Source organism: Podarcis pityusensis (genome assembly GCF_964106645.2).
Source record: "Podarcis pityusensis genome assembly, chromosome: 3".
In the NCBI taxonomy this organism is placed as follows: Eukaryota; Metazoa; Chordata; class Lepidosauria; order Squamata; family Lacertidae; genus Podarcis; species Podarcis pityusensis.
In genome coordinates this window covers 112,274,671-112,298,936 of record NC_138026.1, presented here as the reverse complement: position 1 = coordinate 112,298,936, position 24,266 = coordinate 112,274,671, and the positions used below count along the sequence as shown (strand labels likewise).

General features: G+C 45.8%; 1 protein-coding gene across 6 annotated transcripts in view; it reads right to left on the bottom strand.

The window, feature by feature from the left end:
* CCDC85A (coiled-coil domain containing 85A) overlaps positions 1 to 24,266 on the bottom strand; it is a 165,389-nt gene that overhangs the window by 21,894 nt on the left and 119,229 nt on the right. For 2 of the 6 annotated variants that reach the window (XM_081001068.1, XM_081001069.1), the window contains exon 3: positions 24,015 to 24,091. The exons of 3 other annotated variants lie outside the window; for them this stretch is intronic. In XM_081001068.1, the coding sequence (XP_080857194.1) occupies positions 24,015 to 24,091 (77 nt within the window). Of the gene's footprint in view, positions 1 to 24,014; positions 24,092 to 24,266 lie in introns of those variants that run through there. One more of the 6 variants, XM_081001072.1, reaches the window with a different exon arrangement.

Sequence of the window (24,266 nt, the reverse complement as noted above, 5' to 3'; positions counted from 1 at the left end):
TGTTTTTCTTTTTTCTTTTTTCTTTTTCTATTTTGTATTTTGTATTGTGTACTTTTCTTCTTTATTTTCAGATTTTTCTCTTTTTATCAATGTGATTTTATTCTTTGTGAAACTTCAATAAATATTAATTAAAAAAGAAAAAGAAAAATAGGGACACTTGGAGGGTCTGTAAACTATGGTTTGTTTGCTGTGAATGAGCAAGCTGATCCTGAGAGATAAGAATTTTTCTCACTGTGAAGTGGCAGCCTTTGCTAGTCAATCCCTGCTATTTTCTTTGGTACAATCTTTGGTCCACCACTGTGCTTGGATATCCTGATTCTGGTGGTGGCTGGAGATGCCCCCCTCCCCAAATAGCCCCATCTCTTTCTTTAAAAAAGTCCGCAAGATTTTCTTTCAGATGTAGACCTTAAGGTCTTAGCAACTTGCTTTTATCCCTTTGTATCCTCTAGGCTAAGCTAATAATAGTGCTTATTAGAGCTACTATTTTTAGCAATATTTCCTAAAGGCAAACTTTCTGCCTTCAGGGGACAATTTCCAGACTGACATGCCTGCTAAGCAACATGTGTGTGTCTGCCGCACAACAGCAGAGAACTCTAGGACATTTATTTCTAGGACAGAGATTTCCTAATAAACCTCTGGATGATTTGCAATTGATTGGCAACGTTTTCTCACTCCTGACTGTTTATCAATAGCAACAACAAATATGTTGTTCCCCATTACCAGCATATATATTAAACGTAAAGGGACCCCTGACCATTAGGTCCAGTCGCGGACGACTCTGGGGTTGCGGCGCTCATCTCGCTTTATTGGCCGAGGGAGCTGGCGTACAGCTTCCAGGTCATGTGGCCAGCATGACTAAGCCGCTTCTGGTGAACCAGAGCAGCGCACGGAAATGCTGTTTACCTTCCTGCTGGAGCGGTACCTATTTATCTACTTGCACTTTGTGCTTTCAAACTGCTAGGTGGGCAGGAGCAGGGACCAAGCAATGGGAGCTCAGCCCGTCGCGGGGATTCGAACTGCCGACCTTCTGATCAGCAAGTCCTAGGCTCTGTGGTTTAACCCACAGCGCCACCCGCGTCCCAGCATATATATTAGCCTGCTGCAAAAACAATGCTTTGAGAAAGCAGGGTTTTGTGCATGAAAGTTCTGCTAAGAAAACAAAGTCCTGCGATAGGCATTGGGATTTCTCCCACAATTTCCTCTGGAGCATTTAACTTGGCAGGCGGCTTATAGACATTTGCTGCTAGGTGAATACACAAAATCAGAGGTTGAAGTGGGTGGGCCTGATCCCCACAGCTTACAATACCAGCAGAGGGCCATCCTAGGACATGGTGGCCGTTGACAGCTACTCTTGAGGATGTCATGAGTCTGGGACACATTTTGAAAACAATTTCTCTGCTCAAGTGAAAACTGATGGGTTTACATGGCTTCTTGGTGCGGCCCAAAATGGCTACCGTTATGCTCTTACAGAAGACATAACTGAGGGAGGAGGCCAAGGAATATAGAATTTCCACCCCCCTGCCCCCAAAGCTGACAGGAGAGACAGGCCGAATCAATAACAATGTAAAGCAATTCTCCGTTGTATTATAAACACATCTAATTCCTGTCACCGCCAAGCGACCTGAAGCCAATTTTTTTAAGTGAAGAGGAAATTGGAAGCAGAAAATCTCCCTGAGGGAAATCCTGACAGGAAAATGTTTAACGACAACTCCGTTATAATAGCACTCTAGGAAATCAGATGCATTTCCCTAAGGCTGACCCTGAAAAAAATCAGACTTTTGAGTGTGTGTGTGTGTGTGTGTGTGTGTGTGTGTTTAGCAGGGCAGGGGGAGATCCAAAATTTTGTATGAGAGGAATGCTTCCTCAGACTTTGGAAGAGGGGATGGTTAAGTGGTAGCACATATTGCTTTGGATGAGGAAGATCTGGCTCAATCCCTGGCCTCTCCTGATGAAATGATCTCAACTGGCAGCAAAAGGGGAATACCCTTCACTGACTTGAGAGCTGGATTAAACAGTACTGGGCATGATGAATCAACGGTCTGCCTCAGTATGCTAAGTTTCATAGGCACATGTTTTCTGACAGCTCAGGCACAATTTTAAACTGGAGACTTTGAAAACTGCAGGCCCACAACTCCACCCATCAGAGGCAGATTCAAAGGCACACAACCGGTTCGGTCACACTGGGTGCAGAGCCTTTGGGGCACTGCAGGAGCCACCAGAACTGTGAGGTAGAACGGAAACTGAGAGGTGAGGGGCATTGAGTTTTGGCATCGCACAGGGCACCGCTGAATTGTGAGATCCCCCCCCCCCAAGGTCCGCCACTGCACCCGTCTACCCTAAATGGTTTAATTTCAGAGTGTGAGAGAGGAAAAGTCAGTGTGGTAAAGCTACAGCATTCTTTCCCAACCTGGATCTTCCAGGTTTTCTGACTACAACTCCCATCAGCCCTAGACAGCATGGCCAACGGTCTGGGACAATGGGAAGTGTAGTCTAACAAACGTCTTGATGACACCAGATTAGGGAAGGCTAAGTTTAGAGTGTCTGACTGGGATTTGGGAAACCCAGGTTCAAATCACTATGAAGCTCCTGTGGTGATCTTGGGCCAGGGTCTCTCGCTCTCTTTCTCTCGGCTGACCATGAGCTGCTGCAAACATGAAATGAAAGAAAGGCAGGATATGAATGTAATGAGTAAGTAAATAAGTAAGTAAAGGAGAATAGTTTGCCCCCAGAAGAACTGGACTAATGCATCTCTCAGCACAAGACTGGGCCCATCACCTCCTGGCAAATAGAAGGGGAAGAAATGGAGGCAGTGAGAGATTTTACTTTCTTGGGCTCCATAATCACTACAGATGGTGACAGCAGTCACGGAATTAAAAGACGCCTGCTTCTTGGGAGGAAAGCAATGACAAACCTAGACAGCATCTTAAAAAGCAGATACATCACCTTGCCAACAAAGGTCCGTATAGTTAAAGCTATGTTTTTCCCAGTAGTGATGTATGGAAGTGAGAGCTGGACCATAAAGAAGGCTGATAGCCGAAGAATTGATGCTTATGAATTATGGTTACCATAAAGCACCAATGCTGCAGCAAGCAAAGGCTCTAGCAGCTCAGCCAGCTGCTTGTGGCTGGAAAGCCAGACAGGATGTTTGTGACTGTTGCCATGGGAACAAAGGGGCAGTCCATTCTGTACTGAGCACCGGATGTTAGCTCAGTGTGTGTGTGTGTCATATGACCCGTACTGGATGTACTTGGGAGGAGTTTCTTCTTGCTGTTGTTGAGTGCAGACATGATTCTCTGTACTGATGTAAGAGGCAGAAATAAATGATGTAAATAGTTTTCTGTCTGCTTCTTTCCCCTCCCTGGGGACACCAAAGGGGAGAGAGGAAGAACGGTGTGTTCCTCTCATACATCTGAGAAGAATCGCCGGACCTCGCCTGCTTATCAGCAGAGTGGAGACGCGGGGAGGTCGACAGGAATATCTGCCGGTGCCTACGCTGTGGCACATTCCTCTGACCCAGGCAGAATTCCAACAGTGGCAGCCTTCGGATGGTTGCGATTCATCGGACATCTGCATGAGAGGCTGGTGGATTGTCCTCCTCTGCTCCAAGGAGGAAGAGAAAAGCGTCTGAGAAATGCCAGAGGCTCAACAGACAGCTGGTGGAAAGAAGAGGTGTTTTCCAGAGCAACAAAGTTCAAGGTATGCTGCATTTCGGGCTAAAAGTGTGAACGCAGGAAGATTAATTCCCTGGTTCACGGAGCTGCGTTTCAAAGAAAACAAAAGCTCCGGAGGAAGAGGCCTGCAGCTTGAAGGCTGAAGCCTGCATTCCACAAATTTTTGTGGTAGATAAGATGTCCTATTGAAATGCATTGTTGCTAGGTAACGGTCCTGGAAAGTTACTGGCAAAGGGGCTGGACTCTGCGTGTAAGCCTGGGAAAGCGAAACAAAACCAGAGAATGTTTTGGCTACAAGGTTTACGAGCTCTTGGAAGGGACTTTTCAATAGCAGCCTGAGTTTAGCTGCCAGGTGCAAAGAGCGTAAACAATTTGCAGTTTGCTGCGTGAGAAAGGAAAAAACAACTGTTGGATTTTACAGTTTGTTTGACATTGTGAGCTGGAGGCTTGGCTTCAAGATGGATGCCAAGAAAGGGGGAGGTTTGCCTTGCCCACCTCCCTTAACCAATGACAATTATTCATCTTGGTCTGTAAAGATGAAGGCCCTGCTGCAGAATCAGAGGCTTTTTGATGTAATTGAAAACCCCATCCCTGCAGCACCAACCAGAGGTTGGGAGTCACAGAATGTAAGGGCCAGGACTGCTATAATTCTGTGTGTCTCAGATAATCAGTTGGTGCATGTTCAGCATTTAGAAAATGCGAAAGAGGTATGGGACACGCTGCGTACAACGCATCAGAGAGATGCTGGTTCTTCAGCGTTGCTGTATTTTGAGAAATTGACCAATCTGAGACTTGCGCCTGATGGAGATGTTCAAGCGCACCTGACAGAAATGAAGTTTCTGCGTCAACAGATGGTGGAACGCAATTTCCGTCTTCAGGAGGAAGTGTTTTGCTTCATGATGATAAACAGCCTTAGCCGCACCTACAAGGTTGTTGCCAGTCAGCTTGGTTCCCTACCGGCCGCGCAGCTGACCGCGGAGAGAGTTTGTGCTGTGGTCCTGAATGAACACGACAGACTTGCTGCACTGGAAGAAAAAGACAGGGGGAGGGAAGAACAGAGTTCTAATTCCCCCACTGCTGATGCTACTGGGGAGCATGGTGTAGCATTGAGTGCTGTCCGATGCTACAATTGTGGACAGACTGGGCATCTACAGCGAAACTGTAAGAAGCCGCGCCAGTCAAGAGGAGCAAAGAGCAGCTCTACGAAGCCTCAGGCGTCAGGCAAAAGCCGTACCAAGTGCCAGGTGAAACCTGCAAAGGCTATGATGGCGAAAGGAACCACGCCAGATGTTGGGAACTCGTTCATAATTGACACGGGCGCAACGGTTCATATGTGCCCGCACAGAGGACTATTTTCGACGTTGAAGAAGCAAAGCTTCACTGTGAAACAGGCCAATGGTCAGGAGTTGGAAGCGACTGGAATTGGGACTGTGTATCTTGAGAGTCTGAACTTGACTATAAGTGATGTTTACCTGGTTCCAGAACTGAGATTTAATCTGCTGAGCGTGTCGCAGATTGCAAAGAAAGGACTGAAACTGTCCTATGATGCTAAAAGCTGCAAGATCTACAAAGATGGAGAACTGTTTCTTACTGCCAAAGAGAAAGATGGACTGTATTTGTTGACTTTTGATCAAAGTGATTACATGAAATGTAATTCTTCTGTTTCTAACGAAATCTCTCTTGCAGGGGTGACCAAGACCAGTGTGAGCACCAGGAAGGTGACGAAGAAGGTCGACAGAGCATTTCAGCGGGTGTATGCTGATGTGATTGGTCCTCTAGAACCATCTAGAGGCGGTGCAAAATATTACCTTGTGTGTGTGGATTGTTTCACTAATTATTCTTGGGTTTATATGATGGAGAAACCGCAAGAAACTTTAGAAAAGTTTCAGGAGTTTTGTGACAAGGTTAAAAGTATGCATGATGCTAACATTGATTGTCTTTTCACAGATGACAAACAAGTTTTTCTGTTACAGAAGTTTCAGAAGTTCCTGGATGGAAAAGGGATAGACCACAAAGTGGCAGTTTCGCAAGAAGCGTGGAACAGGGGGGTCTGTGTAAAAGTGAACAAAGAATTGCAAAAGGGGATGAATGCGCAATTGCTGAGTTCACATTTGCCACATGAATATTGGGCCGAATCGCTAGCGTCCTATCTTCATGTGTGGCTGAGAAAAGTCTCAACAGAGTTGGGATGTTCTCCTTTTGAGAAGCTGTTCAATAGAAAACCTTCTGTTGCCTATTTTAAGGTTTTCGGGTCTCATGTGAGAACAGAAGCTCCAGGTGGTGTAAAGAATGCCAGAGGCATTTTCGTAGGTTATGAAAAGGGTCTCTACAGAGTAATTTTGTCTGAATCTGGTCAGGTGATTCTCACAAAGTTCCTAGAGAGTGCTCCAAAGCAAGAGCGGGTAGTACAGACATTTCCCACAGGAAACGATGATGATGATGATGATGAGTTTGATCTTATTGAGTTCAGTAGTACTGATGATGACAGCGGTAGCTCAGACAGCTCAGTTGTCACAGTCATTGAGAGGAAATCTCACATAATGACTAGACCCTCAGAAGAGGAGGATGAACCATTGATTAAGCTTAGTACTGGTTCTCCAGAGAGTTCAGAGGCTGAACCAGAAAGCAGAGAAGAGCAGCAACTTTTACGTAGGTCTGAGAGAGCAACGAAGGGTGTACCACCCAAGAGGTATTCAAAGGAGTTTGCTAACCTTGCATATGTTGCTATTGTAAACGACCAAGGACAGATTGAAGCTGTGTCTGAGTCAGAGACAAAGGCACAACAGAGAGTTGTTAACCGAGATAATGCGAAGTCACACAACCAGAGAGGTACATTGGTTAAACCAGTGGCGGGTAGTTCCAAGGGTGGAACTGAAACAACAGGGGAATGTTATAAATATAACAACTGTTTGTTTTCTTCTCTGGATGACGCTTTGCTCGCAGCACACATTGATACTTTAGGGGGAGTATGTTACCATAAAGCACCAATGCTGCAGCAAGCAAAGGCTCTAGCAGCTCAGCCAGCTGCTTGTGGCTGGAAAGCCAGACAGGATGTTTGTGACTGTTGCCATGGGAACAAAGGGGCAGTCCATTCTGTACTGAGCACCGGATGTTAGCTCAGTGTGTGTGTGTGTCATATGACCCGTACTGGATGTACTTGGGAGGAGTTTCTTCTTGCTGTTGTTGAGTGCAGACATGATTCTCTGTACTGATGTAAGAGGCAGAAATAAATGATGTAAATAGTTTTCTGTCTGCTTCTTTCCCCTCCCTGGGGACACCAAAGGGGAGAGAGGAAGAACGGTGTGTTCCTCTCATACATCTGAGAAGAATCGCCGGACCTCGCCTGCTTATCAGCAGAGTGGAGACGCGGGGAGGTCGACAGGAATATCTGCCGGTGCCTACGCTGTGGCACATTCCTCTGACCCAGGCAGAATTCCAACAGTTGGAGGAGACTCTTGAGAGTCCCATGGACTGCAAGAAGCTCAAACCTATCCATTCTGAAGGAAATCAGCCCTGAGTGCTCACTGGAAGGGCAGATCCTGAAGCTGAGGCTCCAAGACTTTGGCCACCTCATGAGAAGAGAAGACTCTCTGGGAAAGACCCTGATGTTGGGAAAAATGGAGGGCACAAGAAGAAGGGGACGACAGAGGACGAGATGGTTGGACAGTGTTCTCCAAGCTAACAGCATGAGTTTGACCAAACTGCAGGAGGCAGTGGAAGACAGGAGTGCCTGGTGTGCTCTGGTCCGTGGGGTCACAAAGAGTCGGACATGACTAAACGACTAAACAACAACAACAACAGCACAAGACATCCCTGTGAATATGCCTAAAGACAGGAAGGAGACCATATCAGGACAGTGAGTGAGTCATCATCTAGTGGCATAGGTGTCTCTCCCTCTTGCTGTGACACACTCCCCTTCCCCCTTGTCTCCCAGAACCAGAAGAGGCATGAAGAGGGTGGAGGAGAGGCTGTCTGATATGCAGGCACAGTCTGTGGTTGCTTGGGAACAACCCTGGTGAGGAGGTGGGGACTTTCAGTTTCAGCAGCTGATTTTCTTGGAAGACAACCACCAGGAATGAGGTGCTCTGCTCATTAGGCCTGACATTCAACCAAGTCTGTGGGGGTTGTGTTTTTGCTAATGACTTTGTGTTTACTGACTGGCACACTCCTGTGACATCTAGAGATAAAAACGGGGACCCTCCTCCCAATTCTGCTGCTCCTTTGCACTGGGCTGATTGCAATATTCCAGAGTGATAAAGCATGCTTAGATGCAGCAGGCAGACTGCTCCATGGAATGATGCTATGAGCTCACTGGAGTCTTCACTTCATTAGCTTGTTTTATTTATAAAAGTATTTCTCTACCGCCCACTCACATACAACATGAAGGCGGTGCACGTGATAAAATACGGCAAAATAATACACGACTATCACAATAATTACTTATGTCTCACTCTTTGCGAATGACCCGATTGGATCGTTTGTGCCATATTTTCCTTTAGAAGAAGAGCTAACTGTGATTTGTTGTTTAGTGGGGATGAGGGCTGACTTTGCTTGCAGCACTGCTGAATGAAAAATAAAGGGGAAAGATGCCTTCTCCCTCCCTCCCTCCCTCCCTCCCTCTCTTTCTCCTCAATTAGAATTGGCAGAAGTGGAGAAACCTATGTATTTGCCCAGTCTTGGAAGTTGTCTCCCATTTGTCATCCATCCTCTATCAGAGAAAACCTGGCTAGCTGCCATCTCCCCCAGCAATTTCCCAGTGACGTGCAAGAACAGCCAAGAACATGATGGGGGAGAGAGGCAGAGCAGTACATCAGTATCTTGAGGACAGGCACTTCAGGACTCCATAGGAATCTCCCCAACAGACATAGTTCTGTTGTACCCTGAAGCAATCACTCATTTGGCACAGTAGGACGGCAATGGTGAGGAAAGGCTACTTCTGCTCCTAAGCGGAATCTGCAATCTCAACAACAAAAGTGGTCAGCCAAGATGGCATATTGTTTCCTGCTGGGCAGGCTGGCAGCGCAGCTCAACCCCTCTTCTGATGCCAGAGGACGTCCTTTTCTTCCCTGTGCCACCAGCCCCTGGTAACGTAACCTTTATCTTGGCCAAAACAAACTAGATGCCTGAGATCCGGTTTCCAAAAACCTCAGCAAACAAAGGGCATAGAGGAAGAAACTGTATTAATTTGACTAGAGCAAACATACAGAGACAGAGAGAAAGATCCGTAACTAGTATGGCCACAAGTACGCTGTGTTGTATAACAGATTGTATAATAGATTTGCAGCTGCTTTGGGCAGAGATCAGTGTTTTGGTTGCTGCTCTGTAAAGCACTGTTAATATTAAATGTGCTTTCAAAGAATCATAGAATTGCAGAGTTGGAAGGGACCCCAAGGATCATCCAGCTCTGTTAAGTATAGTGATTTAAGTCACTGAAATTGGAAATACTTGTATGCATTAGGTAAAGGTAAAGGGACCTCTGATCATTAGGTCCTGTCGTGACCATTAGGTCCAGTCATCTCGCTTTATTGGCCGAGGGAGCCAGCGTCCAGCTTCTGGGTCATGTATGCATTACTATGTGTTTAAATTTGGTTGGTTGGCAACTGAATTCTAGAGAGGTCTCTAGTAGTTCTCATGTCACTGGATAACATTGGTCACTTGGGAGGTATCTGGTGGAGGAGAGACTCCATTTTTTGTGAAGCAAGATGACTCCACTGTGAACACTGCTAAGTTGAATAGAGCGTTGTAGTGCTTCTTCTTTGCTTGAAAGAAAGACAGCAAAGCTGCGGGAGAAGGGGAAAGTGGAAATCCCTTGTAGGAGCTGCAAGGCATGGCCTAACTGAGATACAGAAGGCTTGAGTGCCGAGAGGAAAATGCAGTTGTTTGGAAGCTGAAAGAAGAAGCTGTAAGCCCATGCTTGGAGAAGCATACAACTGCAAATATCATGTTTTAATCCATCTATAAGTTTCTGCAAGTAATGTTTTTGAATGTTAAAGTCTGGACATTGGTTTAATTTCCAAAGAAGGGTGTCAGTCTAAGGTTACCAGATTTTTTTCAATGAATCCAGGGACACTTTTCAACTTCAATGGATTTTGAATGGGGACTGATTTGTAAATCCGTGGACTATCCCCAGGAAACGGGGAGATCTGGTAACCTTATGTCAGTCATATATATGATTTGAGTGTCTCAGCTGCAATTTCCCTATTCTTACTTCAACAAGCACAAACCCTCGAAATGCAGGAATCATAGCTAAAGACTCCCTGACAGCTGGCCATCTAACCTCTGCTTAAAAACACCCAGTGAATGAGAGCCCCCCACTTTCCAAAGTAGTTTTATTTACTTGTTTACGATTAGGCGACACTGAAGAGCAGAGCAAGTGATCCAGCCATGTCACATCTCAATTATTTGTGTACAAAGGTCACCCAAGGTTGCACCCGCTGCCACAAATCAATAGAAAAACTGGCTGTGTGACAGAAGGATGATCTGATGCAGGTACCGAAACTCTCAAGCTTTGGAGTAGATGAATTTATAAAGTCTGGCTTCTCTCGGTTCCGCATATTTCCAGTTGTAAATTCAGTTCTTCACATTGCCACACACACAAATAATCATCATCATAAAGATTTACCAACATTTTAGTGTGAATTTCTCCTAATATATAGCCAGCATGGCCAATGGCCAGGGATTTGGGGAGTTGTAGTTCAGCAATGTCTGGAGTAAGCCAAATATTCCCCACATTTGAAATAAGAGGAATATCCCCCATGAAACATGACGGTGGCTACGAACCCTGGTCCACAGGCCTTCCCAGCTATAAATCCCCAGCCTTGCTAGAATAAGGGTCAGTCCACATTTGGGACCATGAGATGCCTGAATAGTCTGGCCATCACCCAAGCAGTGCAGGCAAGCTGCCATCTTGCAGGAATAACCATTCAATCAGTTTCTAAGTGGAGCTTTCCGGTTAAATGATGAACTTGTGAGTTCTTGGTAAAAGAGAGAGGAGGTTTTCTAATGATTTGACTGCCACCGCAATGAAGCTGCGTGGGGATTAATCGATCCTTATCTGTCTGCAACTTGCACACACAGTTAACACAATGGGAGCATGGAGACTTCCAACAAAGAAATACTGTATTTATTTGCATTATAGATTGGCCTTGTCACTGGCATTGTAACAAAGATCTTTTTTGAAGAAGAAACCCGAAAACAAGAACCTTCTTTCTATTCTTAAGTTGGCTCTGGAAGGGAAGAAAACATACTGTGCTGGCAAGCATGTAGGTTGCCCAGAGAACCAATCTAGGGTCATAACTACAGGGTAATAAGCAGAAATACCCCAGCATTCCTCCCATATAGCTGCTGAGGTGGTCTCAAGACCCCCCAAGAACAGCATGGAGAACTGGGCACAAGCTAACAAAATGAATTTCAATAGGGACAAATGTCAAGTTCTACATTTAGGCAGGAAGAACCAGATGCACAAATATAGGATGGGGGACACCTGGCTTGCCAGTACTACATGTGAAAAGGATATAGGGGTCTTAGTAGACAACAAGCTTAACATGAGTCAAGAATGGATTCACCAGCAAAAAAAGCTGATGCTATTCTAGGCTGCAGCAACAGAAGTCCAGTGTCCCAATCAAGGGAAGTAATAGGTAAAGGGACCACTGGCCATTAGGTCTAGTTGTGGCCGACTCTGGGGTTGCGGCGCTCATCTCGCTTTATTGGCTGAGGGAGCCGGCATACAGCTTTCGGGTCATGTGGCCAGCATGACTAAGCCGCTTCTGGCGAACCAGAGCAGCGCACGGAAACGCCGTTTACCTTCCCGCCAGAGTGGTACCTATTTATCTACTTGCACTTTGACGTGCTTTAGAACTGCTAGGTGGGCAGGAACAGGGACCGAGCAACGGGAGCTCACCCCGTCACGGGGATTCGAACCGCTGACCTTCCGATCGGCAAGCCCTAGGCTCTGTGCTTTACACCACAGCGCCACCCGCGTCCCAAGGGAAGTAATAGAACCACTCTATTCTGACTTGGTCAAACCACACCTGGAATACTGTGTCCAATTCTGGGCACTACAATTGACAAGCTGGAACCTGTGTAGAGGATAGCAAGCAAGATGATCAAGGGGCTGGAAGCCAAGCCTTATGAGGAGCGGTTGACGGTGCTGGGTACGTTTAGCCTGGAAAAGAGGAGACTGAGAAGCCATCTTCAAATATCTCAAGGGATGTCACATGAAAGATGAAGCAAGCTTGTTTTCTCCTGCTCCACAGGGTAAGACTCAAACCAATGGTTCCAAGTTACACTAAAGCAGATTCTAACTAAACATCAGGAAGAACTTTTTGACAATAAGAGCTGTTTGACAGTGGAACAGACTCCTTCGGGAGGTTGTGGACTCTCCTTCACTGAAGGTTTGAAAGCAGAGATTGGGTGGCCATGTGTCATGGATGCTTTAGCTGAGATTCCTGCATTACAGGGGGTTGGACTAGATGACCCTCAGGTGTCCATTACAACTCTACAATTCTATAATTCTATGCAGCGGAGAGGAGATAGAGGATCTTTCCATCTGGTAAGCTTAAACGCTTGTGCACACGGTGCGCTCATCACAGCAGACACTGAATTCTATCTTAAGTGTTTTAGAAATGCATAAACTGTGGAAATTTGCCACCAGCTTCCCTGTGTGGGGTAACTGCTATGTTATTATTTATTTTATTCATTATACAGCGGTACCTCGTATTAAGAACTTAATTCGTTCTGGAGGTCCGTTCTTAACCTGAAACTGTTCTTAACCTGAGGTACCACTTTAGCTAATGGGGCCTCCTGCTGCCGCCACGCCACCGCTGCACGATTTCTGTTCTCATCCTGAAGCAAAGTTCTTAACCCGAGGTAATATTTCTGGGTTAGCGGAGTCTGTAACCTGAAGCGTATGTAACCTGAAGCGTATGTAACCCGAGGTACCACTGTATTTATATCCCACCTTTCCTCCCGAAGGAGCCCAGCATAGCAAGCACATCAATGATATATACATATTCCAAAAACAGTTTAAAACATTCTCTCAGCCAGTGGTTTCAGGGCTGTCATGGGGTATAGATGTTCTAAATAAATATGTGTGATAGAAAAGGCTGGCATGGGCTTCGAGTCAAAAGTCTAGCTAGGGGGGGAGATTTAACAATCCAGGCTGAGGCAGAGGGGGGAGGGGGAACTATATGGAGAGGCTGAAGTGAAGTCAAAGGGAAGCAAAGGGTGAAATCCAAGGTGATAAACTAATGGAACGAAAAAGCACAGGAGATAAATGGGAAGCGCTGGAGGTGTTGAAAGACAAAACGAAGTTCGCGGGAGAGTTAGCAATGCTATCTTGCACCTTGGTTCTCCAGGTTTAAGAAAGGGCAGCTGGCGCTTTATTCTTAAAAAATATAACTCTCAGAACGGTTGAATCAAAACCAAAAGAAGAAGAAGAAGACTGTAGGAAATCAGCTAGGGAGGTGTAAAGGAGGGAGAGGAGAAATCTGAACTAACAACCAGTCTCTTGACCAAAGAGAAAGGCAGACAGAACTTGCTGGCCAGATTTTTAATCAATGTTTCATCCATCAAAACTAACTGACCTGCTAGACAGAAGGGTGCAACTGTGTTAAATAATGTTGCACGGTACAAAGAGCTGGGGGCAAAGGGAATGGGAGACACGTATGTCAGAGAAGTTTCAACGCTGCAGGCTGCTGTTCTCTGTCTCCACCACCCCTCCGTCCATCTCAGCTCCTACATACCTCTGGGACGCAGAGGGCTGTTTGGAAGAGTGAGGCTGTTCTCCATTGACAAGAGCACCCATTCCCAACTGCCCAACTTACAATGACTGAATCAAAATTTGGGGAAGGGCGCCCACTCATTCATAGAGCACCTTCATCGCATGTCAAAGGTCCCTGGTTCCATCCCAGCATCTCCAGGTAGGACTGGGAATGCCTCACCTGAAACCCCAAAGAGACGCTGCCAGACAGTGTCAGCTAGATTCAAAGCATCTATGTTTCTTCCATCACAAATAACCTTCCTTCCATACTGTGGGGTTGATTAGGCTCTGAAGCAGCAACCCAGCAAAAGACTCTGATGTCTTTGCTTGCTTATTTCTGTTTTCTGGGACCCATCAAAAACAGGGCCATCCCAAGATAGTTTGTTGGCTGAGGCGGAATACAAGATGGCACCCACTCCCATTCCATGGACATAAATTGACCAGACTGACAGCCAAGATACTACTTCAACACTGCCAATGGGCCAACACCCTTCTCTGCAGAAGGCTCGGTTGGGGTTGGGCGTACAGGGCAGGCCACACACAGCATACACAACACCTCACCTCTGCTTCCCACCCTCCAGCATCTTCCTCACTCTGCCTAATGACAGGGCCGGCTATGTCCAAGAAGCCTATTTATATACCAAAACCAATAATGGGAAAAGAAGTGGGATATGCAATAACTCGCCCTGCTCAGAAGTAATTATGAAGTATATTTCCGCCGTCTTTGACACCACCGCTGCAAATATCATCCACAAAGATATTTCCTTTTCTGATTCATTGCCTAACCTCTGCATAAGCGCATTCTGCCTCGTCTTTGTCCGACTTCTGCCGCGTTGCCATGGAAGTTGAGGATTCAATTCCTCCAGCTCTTGTACATTTGCTTGTACACTTCTGGCAACAAAGGTGGAATCCATCTGTTTTGTTCAGATAGTGTTGTCCTGGCAATAGCTTTCGCTGCCGTATTGTTCTATTAAAAGGTGACACTTTAAGGCAAATTACATTACCAGATGATGATGATTATTATTATTTTAAGAATGCCATTAGCAGGCTTCTGGTTTTGTCTATTAGAAGAAATAGAGCCAGTTCAACAGAAAAAGTCAATCTCTTGCTGCACTGATAACTAGCAACGGAGGAGATATTCGATTCAGTTCACATTTGATCGTGAACCGACCCAATTAACAATATACTCTTCTCCAAATTCTGCAGTTCTCCAACAAGAAAAAAGATATAGGAAAACATGCATATTAGGGGGAAGTGTGCATTAAAACACATATATTAATTAAAATAGCCTGCATATTATATTGGGCTGTATTCAACTAAGTCCTACTCAAAGTAGACTCATAGAAATTAATGAACCTAAGGTCATGTTCATCAAGTCCATTAACTTCAAAGGGTCTCCCTGAGTAGAACTGGCACTGAATACCACCCATTATATTAGGGGAAACTGCTCACAATACTATGCATACTATGTGTATTTCAGTCAAATGCGCACTAAAACGTTTACAAATTTTGATAACTGATTAGATTAGAAATATAATAATAAATCAAAAATGACAAATTGAGAATTGGCAAATTTGTCCATCTTTATTAGTAACATCCCTTCCAGTTGGACCAGAGAATAGAAAACATGAATTCCTCAAGTATCCCCCCAGTTTCTGCTTTTTTCAATATTAGTCTATTAGTCTAGAATTAGCCCCAGCGATACTCACAGGGGTCCAGAATGTAATCCCCCCACAAATAGGTCACTGCCTGTATATAAACACACATAAACACAGTGGCCCTTGTTTTGTGGCTGTACTCTTCCTTCTGTTTCTAGGCTCCTTCTCCCCTAATGTTCCAAATTTCTTACAACTTGATCTTAAGGTAAAGGGACCCCTGACCATTAGGTCCAGTCGTGACCGACTCTGGGGTTGCGGTGCTCATATCACTTTATTGGCCGAGGGAGCCCACATACAGCTTCTGGATCATGTGACCAGCATGACTAAGTTCTGGCGAACCAGAGCAGCGCACGGAAACGCAATTTACCTTCCCGCCAGACCGGTACCTATTTATCTACTTGCACTTTGATGTGCTTTCGAACTGCTAGGTTGGCAGGAGCAGGGACTGAGCAACGGGAGCTCACCCTGTTGCGGGGATTTGAACTGGCGACCTTCTGATCGGCAAGTCCTAGGCTCTGTGGTTTAACCCACAGTACCACCCGTGTCCCTACAGCGCCACCTGCTCCCAGTCCAATCCCACAAAGTTACTTCTGTCCCTAGGGCACAGGTGAGGCTTTACTCCAAGTCACAACTGCCAACTTTCTCTTTCCTCACAGAAACAAAACTGCAAATATCCCGACAGCTGTGTCCCATCAGCAACTAGAATGTTTAGGAATGTTCTATACTGTGTGCTGTCACAACAGCATCTATTTTCCCATGTGACCACTAGGAACTTTTTATACAGGCACAAAAAGCGCAGGAATCAACCTGTGATTACTACACCAAAACAGAAAATTGGTACCAGGCCTCTGATGATTCCAGAGAAACTGCTTTATGACATTTTCAAGACACCCTTTCTGGGCAACTCCTGCAAAGCACATTTCTAGCTTCTCTGAACGCAGGTTGTACTGTATTTCTAGGTCTTCCATACTATACTTTCACCCAGCCGGCTCGCATAGCTTTGCGCTTGGGTGAGCGCTGCCATAAAGTGATGATACACACATGCCTTTGTGCAGCCAGCCAATTCATTTTTGACATGATCTGTGGGACAAGGATCCAGCAGCCTGCTGCGATTCTTGGGCAGAGTCTGCTTCCTTGCTCCAAAACTGCCATCTATGGTCATAGAAGCAGCTTGGATCCTGTCCAGTCTCAGGCCAACTGGGAGCAGCAGCGTTCATTAACTCACCGCCTGGCCAAATGGAAAACCTACAAAATCACTAAACACTGTGATACTTCGTGCTGGTTCACACATTCAGAACAAAGCTCCAACTGGGGCAGCTTGCCCACACTTTTCCCCGCCCCATGTATGGTGCAAGCTGTGACCAGGGCTGGCACCAACACCCAGCATCCACTGGCAGCTGCCATGGCCCCAGCAGGGCCCATCTTTGATGCCTGAGTGCTGGCAGTTCAGGCCCATCACTCACACTTCCTGCAACGCCATTCGAGAAAAGCCTTCAATACAAGTTCAAACAGAGACTGCTGACTCTTCCAGTATATCTGAAGGAGCGTCTCCACCCCCATCATTCTGCTCGGACACTGAGGTCCAGTGCTGAGGTCCTGCTGGCAGTTCCCTCACTGTGAGAAGCCAAGTTACAGGGAACCAGGCAAAGGGCCTTCTCGGTAGTGGCACCCGCCCTGTGGAACACCCTCCCACCAGATGTCAAAGAGAAAAACAACTACAGTGGTACCTCAGGTTAAGAACTTAATACATTCTGGAGGTCTGTTCTTAACCTGAAACTGTTCTTAACCTGAGGTACCACTTTAGCTAGTGGGGCCTCCCGCTACCGCTGCCACGCGATTTCTGTTCTCATCCAGAAGCAAAGTTCTTAACCCAAGGTACTATTTCTGGGTTAGCGGAGTGTGTAACCTGAAGTGTATGTAACCCAAGGTACCACTGTACCAGACTCTTAGAAGACATCTGAAGGCAGCCCTCTTTAGGAAAGCTTTTAATGTTTGATGCATTACTGTATTTTAATATTTTGTTGGAAGCTGCCCAGAGTGGCTGGGGAAGCGCAGCCAGATGGCTGGGGTATAAATAAAATATTATTATTATTATTATTATTATTATTATTATTATTATCCCTTTTTTTAAGAATAATTTTTTATTAAGCGACCAATCACATCAAATCAAACCAAATTACATAAATTCCAAATTACACAGCCGAATTTTAAATTTTTTTTAGGGGTACCCATATTTCAAGTTCCGAAGGGATCCAATCAACTTCTTGCTTCTTACTGCTGTTTTAATGTCCACAAATCTAACCTTATGATGTTCACAGTACTATCCAGTCCTTTCTTATTATTTTTCCACATCTCTTGTTGTTATTTTCATATATTTTTCCTTTCTCTTTGTGACCTCTGATAGTCTCCGCAAGCTGGTTAGAACAGTTTGTAATCCTGCGTGGATATTATTTTTTTTATCCAGTAGCCATATCCAGACGTTTTCCATATAACATCACTTCCATACATCAAAACAGTCTTAGCGTCATTAATCTTCACCAATCTGCCTCCTTTCTCAAAACCTCTGAGGAGATTCACTAGGAATGCAGTCTGAAAACAAATCCGTTCTTCCTCCTTTGGCTATAAATCCTTTGGCAAGATGGCGACTCCGAATTAATTGCTGCGCCATTCCCAAAAGCTCTTATTGCTTCTCGGTCTCCATAAAGCATACTTTTGGTTAAAGTTTATCTCCACACAGACCTTAATCATCCTGCTTGGGTCAGTTCAACCGACGGTTCTAATGAGGAGGGGTTCTTGTAAATCACATAGAAGGAAAGTAAAAAAGGTTCCCCCCCCCCCCATTCAGCCCCGTTGTCAACATACCCCGCCTTTGGTGTATCTTCATCATAAAATATTCCTGTTTCTCCAGCCCGTCGTCTTCTTTCGCAGAGGTCACTTAAATTAGCAGACTTCACTCCCCTTCTTCACTTGAAATATGTGCATTTGCTTCTTTTGTAATTAATTATTCCAAATTGCTGCAACTAGTGCGTGATCAGAGACAGCGTCCAGGAGAGCCGAGGTCCACATGGGGGCATTCTGCCTAGGGCCCTCACCCCCTTCTTTCGAATTAGGGGGTGATTTATGGGCACAGCAGGCAAGGGCAGTGTTCCCCATTTCCTTGCCTACTCCCATAACAGCCTCTTAATTACCCCGTATGGGTCGGAGAGATGGTATTGTCGGCCATCTTCCAATGCGCCCCCTAGTGGCCCCCCAATTATTATTATCCTGTTGGATTTAGCAGTAGGTATCTCAGGAGCTGCTACTCAATCTTTGTCAAGGTTCTAGAACAGATGTAGGTCTGGGAGGAGTGGCACCATCTTCCCCAGCCATGCATCTGAAATAATGCACAGCGTCTTTCCAACCGATGCATTGCACACAGCAGAGGACACCTGCCCTCCCAGCGGATGCTTGGGAAGGAGAGGGAGAGAGGCAATGCAGTGGGGAGTAGGGCGGTTCACAAAAAACTTTTTTTTAAAAAAATGCCTGCTTCAAAGGCATCTTACTACACTAGGGATTATATAGCTGTTTCAGTTAATATCTTGACCCTGCTCCACTGAATTGAAATTTCAGCCTTCACGACATAGGAAAACGGCCAAGTAAACTGCTATTTTCATGGAGGAGGGTCAAGATATGAACTGATATGCATGAAATTTCAGCTGTAGCTATATAATCCCTACTGTAGTAAGATAAGACTTTTGGAGCAGGAATTTTTTAAATTAAAAAAAAAAGTTTTTTTTATGAACTGCCCTACTGAACACCCAATGCTTTTCAGTGGAGCAGGGTCAAGATATTAACTGATACACATGAAATTTCAAATATAGCTATATAATCCATAGTGTAGTAAGATAAGAGCTTTGGAGTAGGCATTTAAAAAAAAAAAAGTTTTTACGAACTGCCCTAGTGAAGAAGAAGAAGGAGAAGAAGAAGAAGAGTTTGGATTTGATATCCCGCTTTATCACTACCCTAAGCAGTCTCAAGATGGGACGCGGCGGGCGCTATGGGCTAAACCACAGAGCCTAGGACGTGCCGATCAGAAGGTTGGCGATTCAAATCCCTGCAATGGGGTGAGCTCCCGTTGCTCAGTCCCTGCTCCTGCCAACCTAGCAGTTCGAAAGCACGTCAAAGTGCAAGTAGATAAATAGGTACCACTCCGGCAGGAAGGTAAACGGCATTTCCATGCGCTGCTCTGGTTCGCCAGAAGCGGCTTAGTCATGCTGGCCACATGACCCGGAAGCTGTACGCTGGCTCCCTCGGCCAGTAAAGCGAGATGATTAGGTCCAGAGTCGGCCACGACTGGACCTAATGGTCAGGGGTCCCTTTACCTTTACCTTTAAGGAGTCTCAAAGCGGCTAACATTCTCCTTTTCCTTCCTCCCCCACAACAAACACTCAGTGAGGTGAGTGGGGCTGAGAGACTTCAGAGAAGTGTGACTAGCCCAAAGACACCCAGCAGCTGCATGTGGAGGAGCAGGGAATTGAACCTGGTTCACCAGATTACAAGTGCACTGCTCTTAACCACTACACCACACTGGCTGCAAGATATGCAAGCTGCAAATGTACTGGCAAGAGAGATGGGTTGGGCTTCTGCAGTGCACCAACTGTCCAGCTGCCTCACCCCTCTTCTTCCACTTGTTTGTAAGCAGCAGTGGCTCAACTGTCGGGCGGTCATTGTCCAGTGGTGCATTTAGAAGGAGGTTAACAATTCACCAATGTTGATATAATACAGTGGTACCTCGGGTTACATACGCTTCAGGTTACAGACTCCGCTAACCCAGAAATAGTACCTCGGGTTAAGAACTTTGCTTCAGGATGAGAACAGAGATCGCGCAGCAGCGTGGCAGGAGCGGGAGGCCCCGTTAGCTGAAGTGGTGCTTCAGGTTAAGAACAGACCTCTGGAACGAATTAAGTACGTGACCAGAGGTACCACTGTAATAACGAAGTAAGCAAGGATATTCTGATAAACAACAGACAAATAAGAGTTCGAGGAAAATCACCTTTATTTCATAACTTAAGTTATGGTCCCCAGTCCAGGCGGACTGAGGCCCAGTATACAACTTGGTCCAGGCTTTTATAGCCTGTAGTCATTCTCCCTCCTCCTTCACAGAGAAGACATGGAAATTTCTTATTGGTCAAAAGACAAGCCACATATGATGTGGGAAGCCCCAATTGGTCAAAAATTTGCCATCTATGACATAGGAGCAATTAAAACAACCGTTCTGATATGATTTATGACACAAGATGCACATGCTGCAAGTATACGGTGCCAATTTTTTGGCATGGCTTCCATCATTCCTCTTAGATCCTTTTCCAAGAGATAACATACTTCCCTAGTTGACAGCTTTACAGCTTTCGTGGGTGACACTGACCTGACCCTGAGCTAGCATGTGAGGATATCTAGCTTCCTTGCCAAGATTCTCGCATGTTCAACTGGACAGGTGGGCTTAGTTCACTCACAGCTCATTCCTCATATGTTTCTAGCCTGGGTCTGCATAACCTTGGTATGAACTTTTTAGCTTAAAGTGAACTGTAAGCTACATCAGAAGGAATGTTCCTCGTTTTACATCTTTTTGTTTTGCAGGCTTGGGGATACGTTTCCGAGCACAATTCAAAGTGTTGGTGCTGACCTTTAAAGCCCTAAACGGCCTCGGTCCTGTATACCTGAAGGGGCGTCTCCACCCCCATCGTTATGCCCGGACGCTGAGATCCAGCGCCGAGGGCCTTCTGGCAGTTCCCTCATTGCGAGAAGTGAGGCTACAGGGAACCAGACAGAGGGCCTTCTCGGTAGTGGCACCCGCCCTGTGGAACGCCCTCCCATCAGATGTCAAAGCGATAAACAACTACTTGACATTCAGAAGACATCTTAAGGCAGCCCTGTTCAGGGAAGTTTTTAATGTGTGATTTTACTGTATTTTTGGTTTCTGTGGAAGCTGCCCAGAGTGGCTGGGGAAACCCAGCCAGATGGGCGGTGTACAAATAATAAATTATTATTATTATTATTATTATTATTATTATTATTATCATTTGCACTCAAATTGGTGGTTCAAAATAAATTCTGATCGACGCCTCCTACAATAATATGATAACATGGCAGGCCAGCTAGCCACCAACTGCAGGGGTCAGGAAATTTCCTCTAAAAAGAAGTTTAGTGCTAATAATAATAATAATAATAACAATAACAATAACAATAATTTATTTGTATCCTGCCCTCCCCACCAAAACTGGGCTCAGGGCGACTAACATCTAATATATAACAATGGTATAAAATCAAACAATAATTAAATGACCTCCTAAAAACAAGTCAGGATCAAATTAAAATCTAATTAGAAGGCTTTCTGCAGGATTAGGGTTGGGCACAGTAAATGCTCATCAGGCCCAACTGTTTACGCTGTTCTTATTGGGCCTGTGAGAATGCTGGGAGGCCTCTTTCATGCTAGTTCTTATATAAAAAGAGAAGGGGAGTCAGGCTGAGCCCTGACCAACGGCCTGGCGGAACAACTCCGTCTTGCAGGCCCTGCAGAAAGATGTCAAATCCTGCAGGGCCTTGATTTCTTGTGGCAGAGCGTTCCACCAGGCTGGGGCCAAAGCCAAAAAGGCCCTGGCCCTGGTCGAGGCCAAGCTAATCTCCCTGAGGCCCAGGATCCCCAAGCTGTTCTTATTTGCAGACCATAAGGTCCACCTTGGGGCATATCAGGAGAGGCAGTCCCGTAGGTACAAGGGTCCTAGGCCATATAGGGAACACTACCATTCCCACATTTACTGCCTCTGATTTGTTTGTTTTTTAACTTTAATCTGTTCCTGGAAATTTTGAGTTTCTTCTTCCACTTTTCCCCACCCTCCAATCCCACCTGAAAACGCTTAGAAGTGAAAGCTCCAGAACCGTGCTAATTATTTGTGCCGTGACAACTGAAAATTGGATTACTGCAATGGGGCTTTGGAAGACATCCTCCAACATCCAAAGCTTTCCATAGAATATGATTAGAAAGAAGACGGAAAAGAAGACCGACAAATCCATGAACACTTGAAGCCGGCCATTTGTAACTTTAGACTTCTTTTAATCAAAAATTCATTCCCCAACACAGGTTTGAGCCTCCAGTGAGATTTTGCTAGCGAAGTAGCAACACTTGGGGAAGGGGGGGGGGAGGCAAAGATAAAGCGTGAGAAAGCATTTAATCTGAAACACCCCAAGCGCATGTGCTTGACGGTGTTCATTAATGAGAAATTAAAACAAAAGGTTGTGAGTGCATTTGATTGCTGGGACGGGAGGTTTCGGCTTTCTTGAAAGAGAGATTTGTGCTTAAAACCAAGCCTAGCTCAGCTCACAAAGTGCTGAAAGCTGCACTTCAAAAGGACTACCGCTGCCACCATTTCACAACCGCCTCAAGAATATGACAGACAAACACCCCTGGCATATTTACTTGCTGTTCTCTTGGCGGTGGATCTCACACAAGTAAGGGAATGTGTGAAGTCATCTGCATGCAGCAGTGGCCCTGCTGCTGCCCACATCATCTGGTTGTTAACCACGTGGGTGGAAAGGCTTCAGTCATTCCCTTATACCAGCGTGGGAGGAAATCGCCCACAGAGGAACCAAGCACCATGCTGCTAAGTCCACTTTTACAAAGGAAGGAGGTCCATTCTTCACAGATGTGATCAGAGGGGTACCAAAGGGTAGACAGGAATGAGTCATTGCACTAAACAACTGGAAGGGTTATTACGGAAGGGACAGTGAAAGCATAAGAAGAAGCCTGCTGGATTGAACTAAAGGATCAGACTCCTGTTCTCACAGTGGTCAACAAGATGCCTATGGAAGTCCACCAGCAGAACTTGAAGACAATCCCCCTCTCTCACTGTTGTTCTCCAGAAACTGCCTCCAGAGCCTCTGATACTATCATGGCTTGTGTCCCACACAGAATGCATGGAGTTCCACTCGAGCGTTCGGACTTCCCCTTCCCCTCTGGGCAGACTCTCAAAATCTGATCCAGGAGGTTCTCCAGTTCTCTGAAGCGGATCTTGAGGAAGCATGAGGTACTGCGGAAAAGCAGAGAGGAGGGGAGAGCTCCATCGCAGAAGTCTGTTGCGACCTCCATGACCAGCATCCATGACCTCATCCTCTGTGAGTTTGCTTGTCTACATTGGTGGCATCGCTACATATGGTGGTGGCAAATTCCATCATGCAACTATGCACTGTGGCTCAATGGGAGGTCTCCTGTGCAATCCATTTCCAGGGGGGTAGCTCTGTTGCAGCAGAAGGAAGGGTCTTGCTTAAGACCTGTCATGTTGGCTCCAATTCTGCCGGCACCCTTCACCACACCTGAGTTCACTATTACAGGAAACCATCATCCAACATGAGCTTTTAAATCAGGACTCCTACCAATTGGGCGCAAGTTCCTTCTTCCCTGTGGACCGTACTGGGTTACCCAGAGACAAGATGTCAGCTATACTGCAAGCCATACCACCTGACTCAGCACTGGTCAGGTGACCCAGGGACCCCACAGTGCCACCTAGTTCTATAAAGTATCAGCCCTAGGACCTACAACCTGAGATCCTTCTCAGACTCTTCTTTCCACCCTGAACCTGTCACTTAAGACCTTTTTGGTCTGCTTTGGCTACAGCATCTACCTCCGGCTCCTCATCAGCCTCAAGGCTTCCTCCTTGATGAACTTGGAGGCCCTGATCCTATTGTAGCTTGGGATGCTGACCCCAGCGAACCCTGGTGACAAGTAAATTGGCTACCTGTCTCATGAAACACATTCAGATTCATTCAAGCTCAACTGCTCAATCAAGGCTTTGATACTCTGCGTGATGGGGTCAAACACCAACAAAAGGAGCCTGTGCCAATATTCTAGCTAGGGACCTGAGCTAACGTACCTAGCAATAGGAAATCACCCACCTGGGGCAGCATGCGATTTTCCTCCTCCAGCTGTCTTACTCTTGCTTCCAGCTGCCTAACATAGGACAAGGTTGATTCTAAAATTAAAAAAAGACAAAAGAAAAGAACTCTGATTATACACACACGTCTACTTTGGCACACCCGAAATCAGAATAAGTCACCGACAGGTGATTTCTGGCTGGGTGTCTTCTGAGCAGTAGCTATGCAATTACTCTAAAATATATGATAAAAGCATTCTGTTCTGTCGCGCTC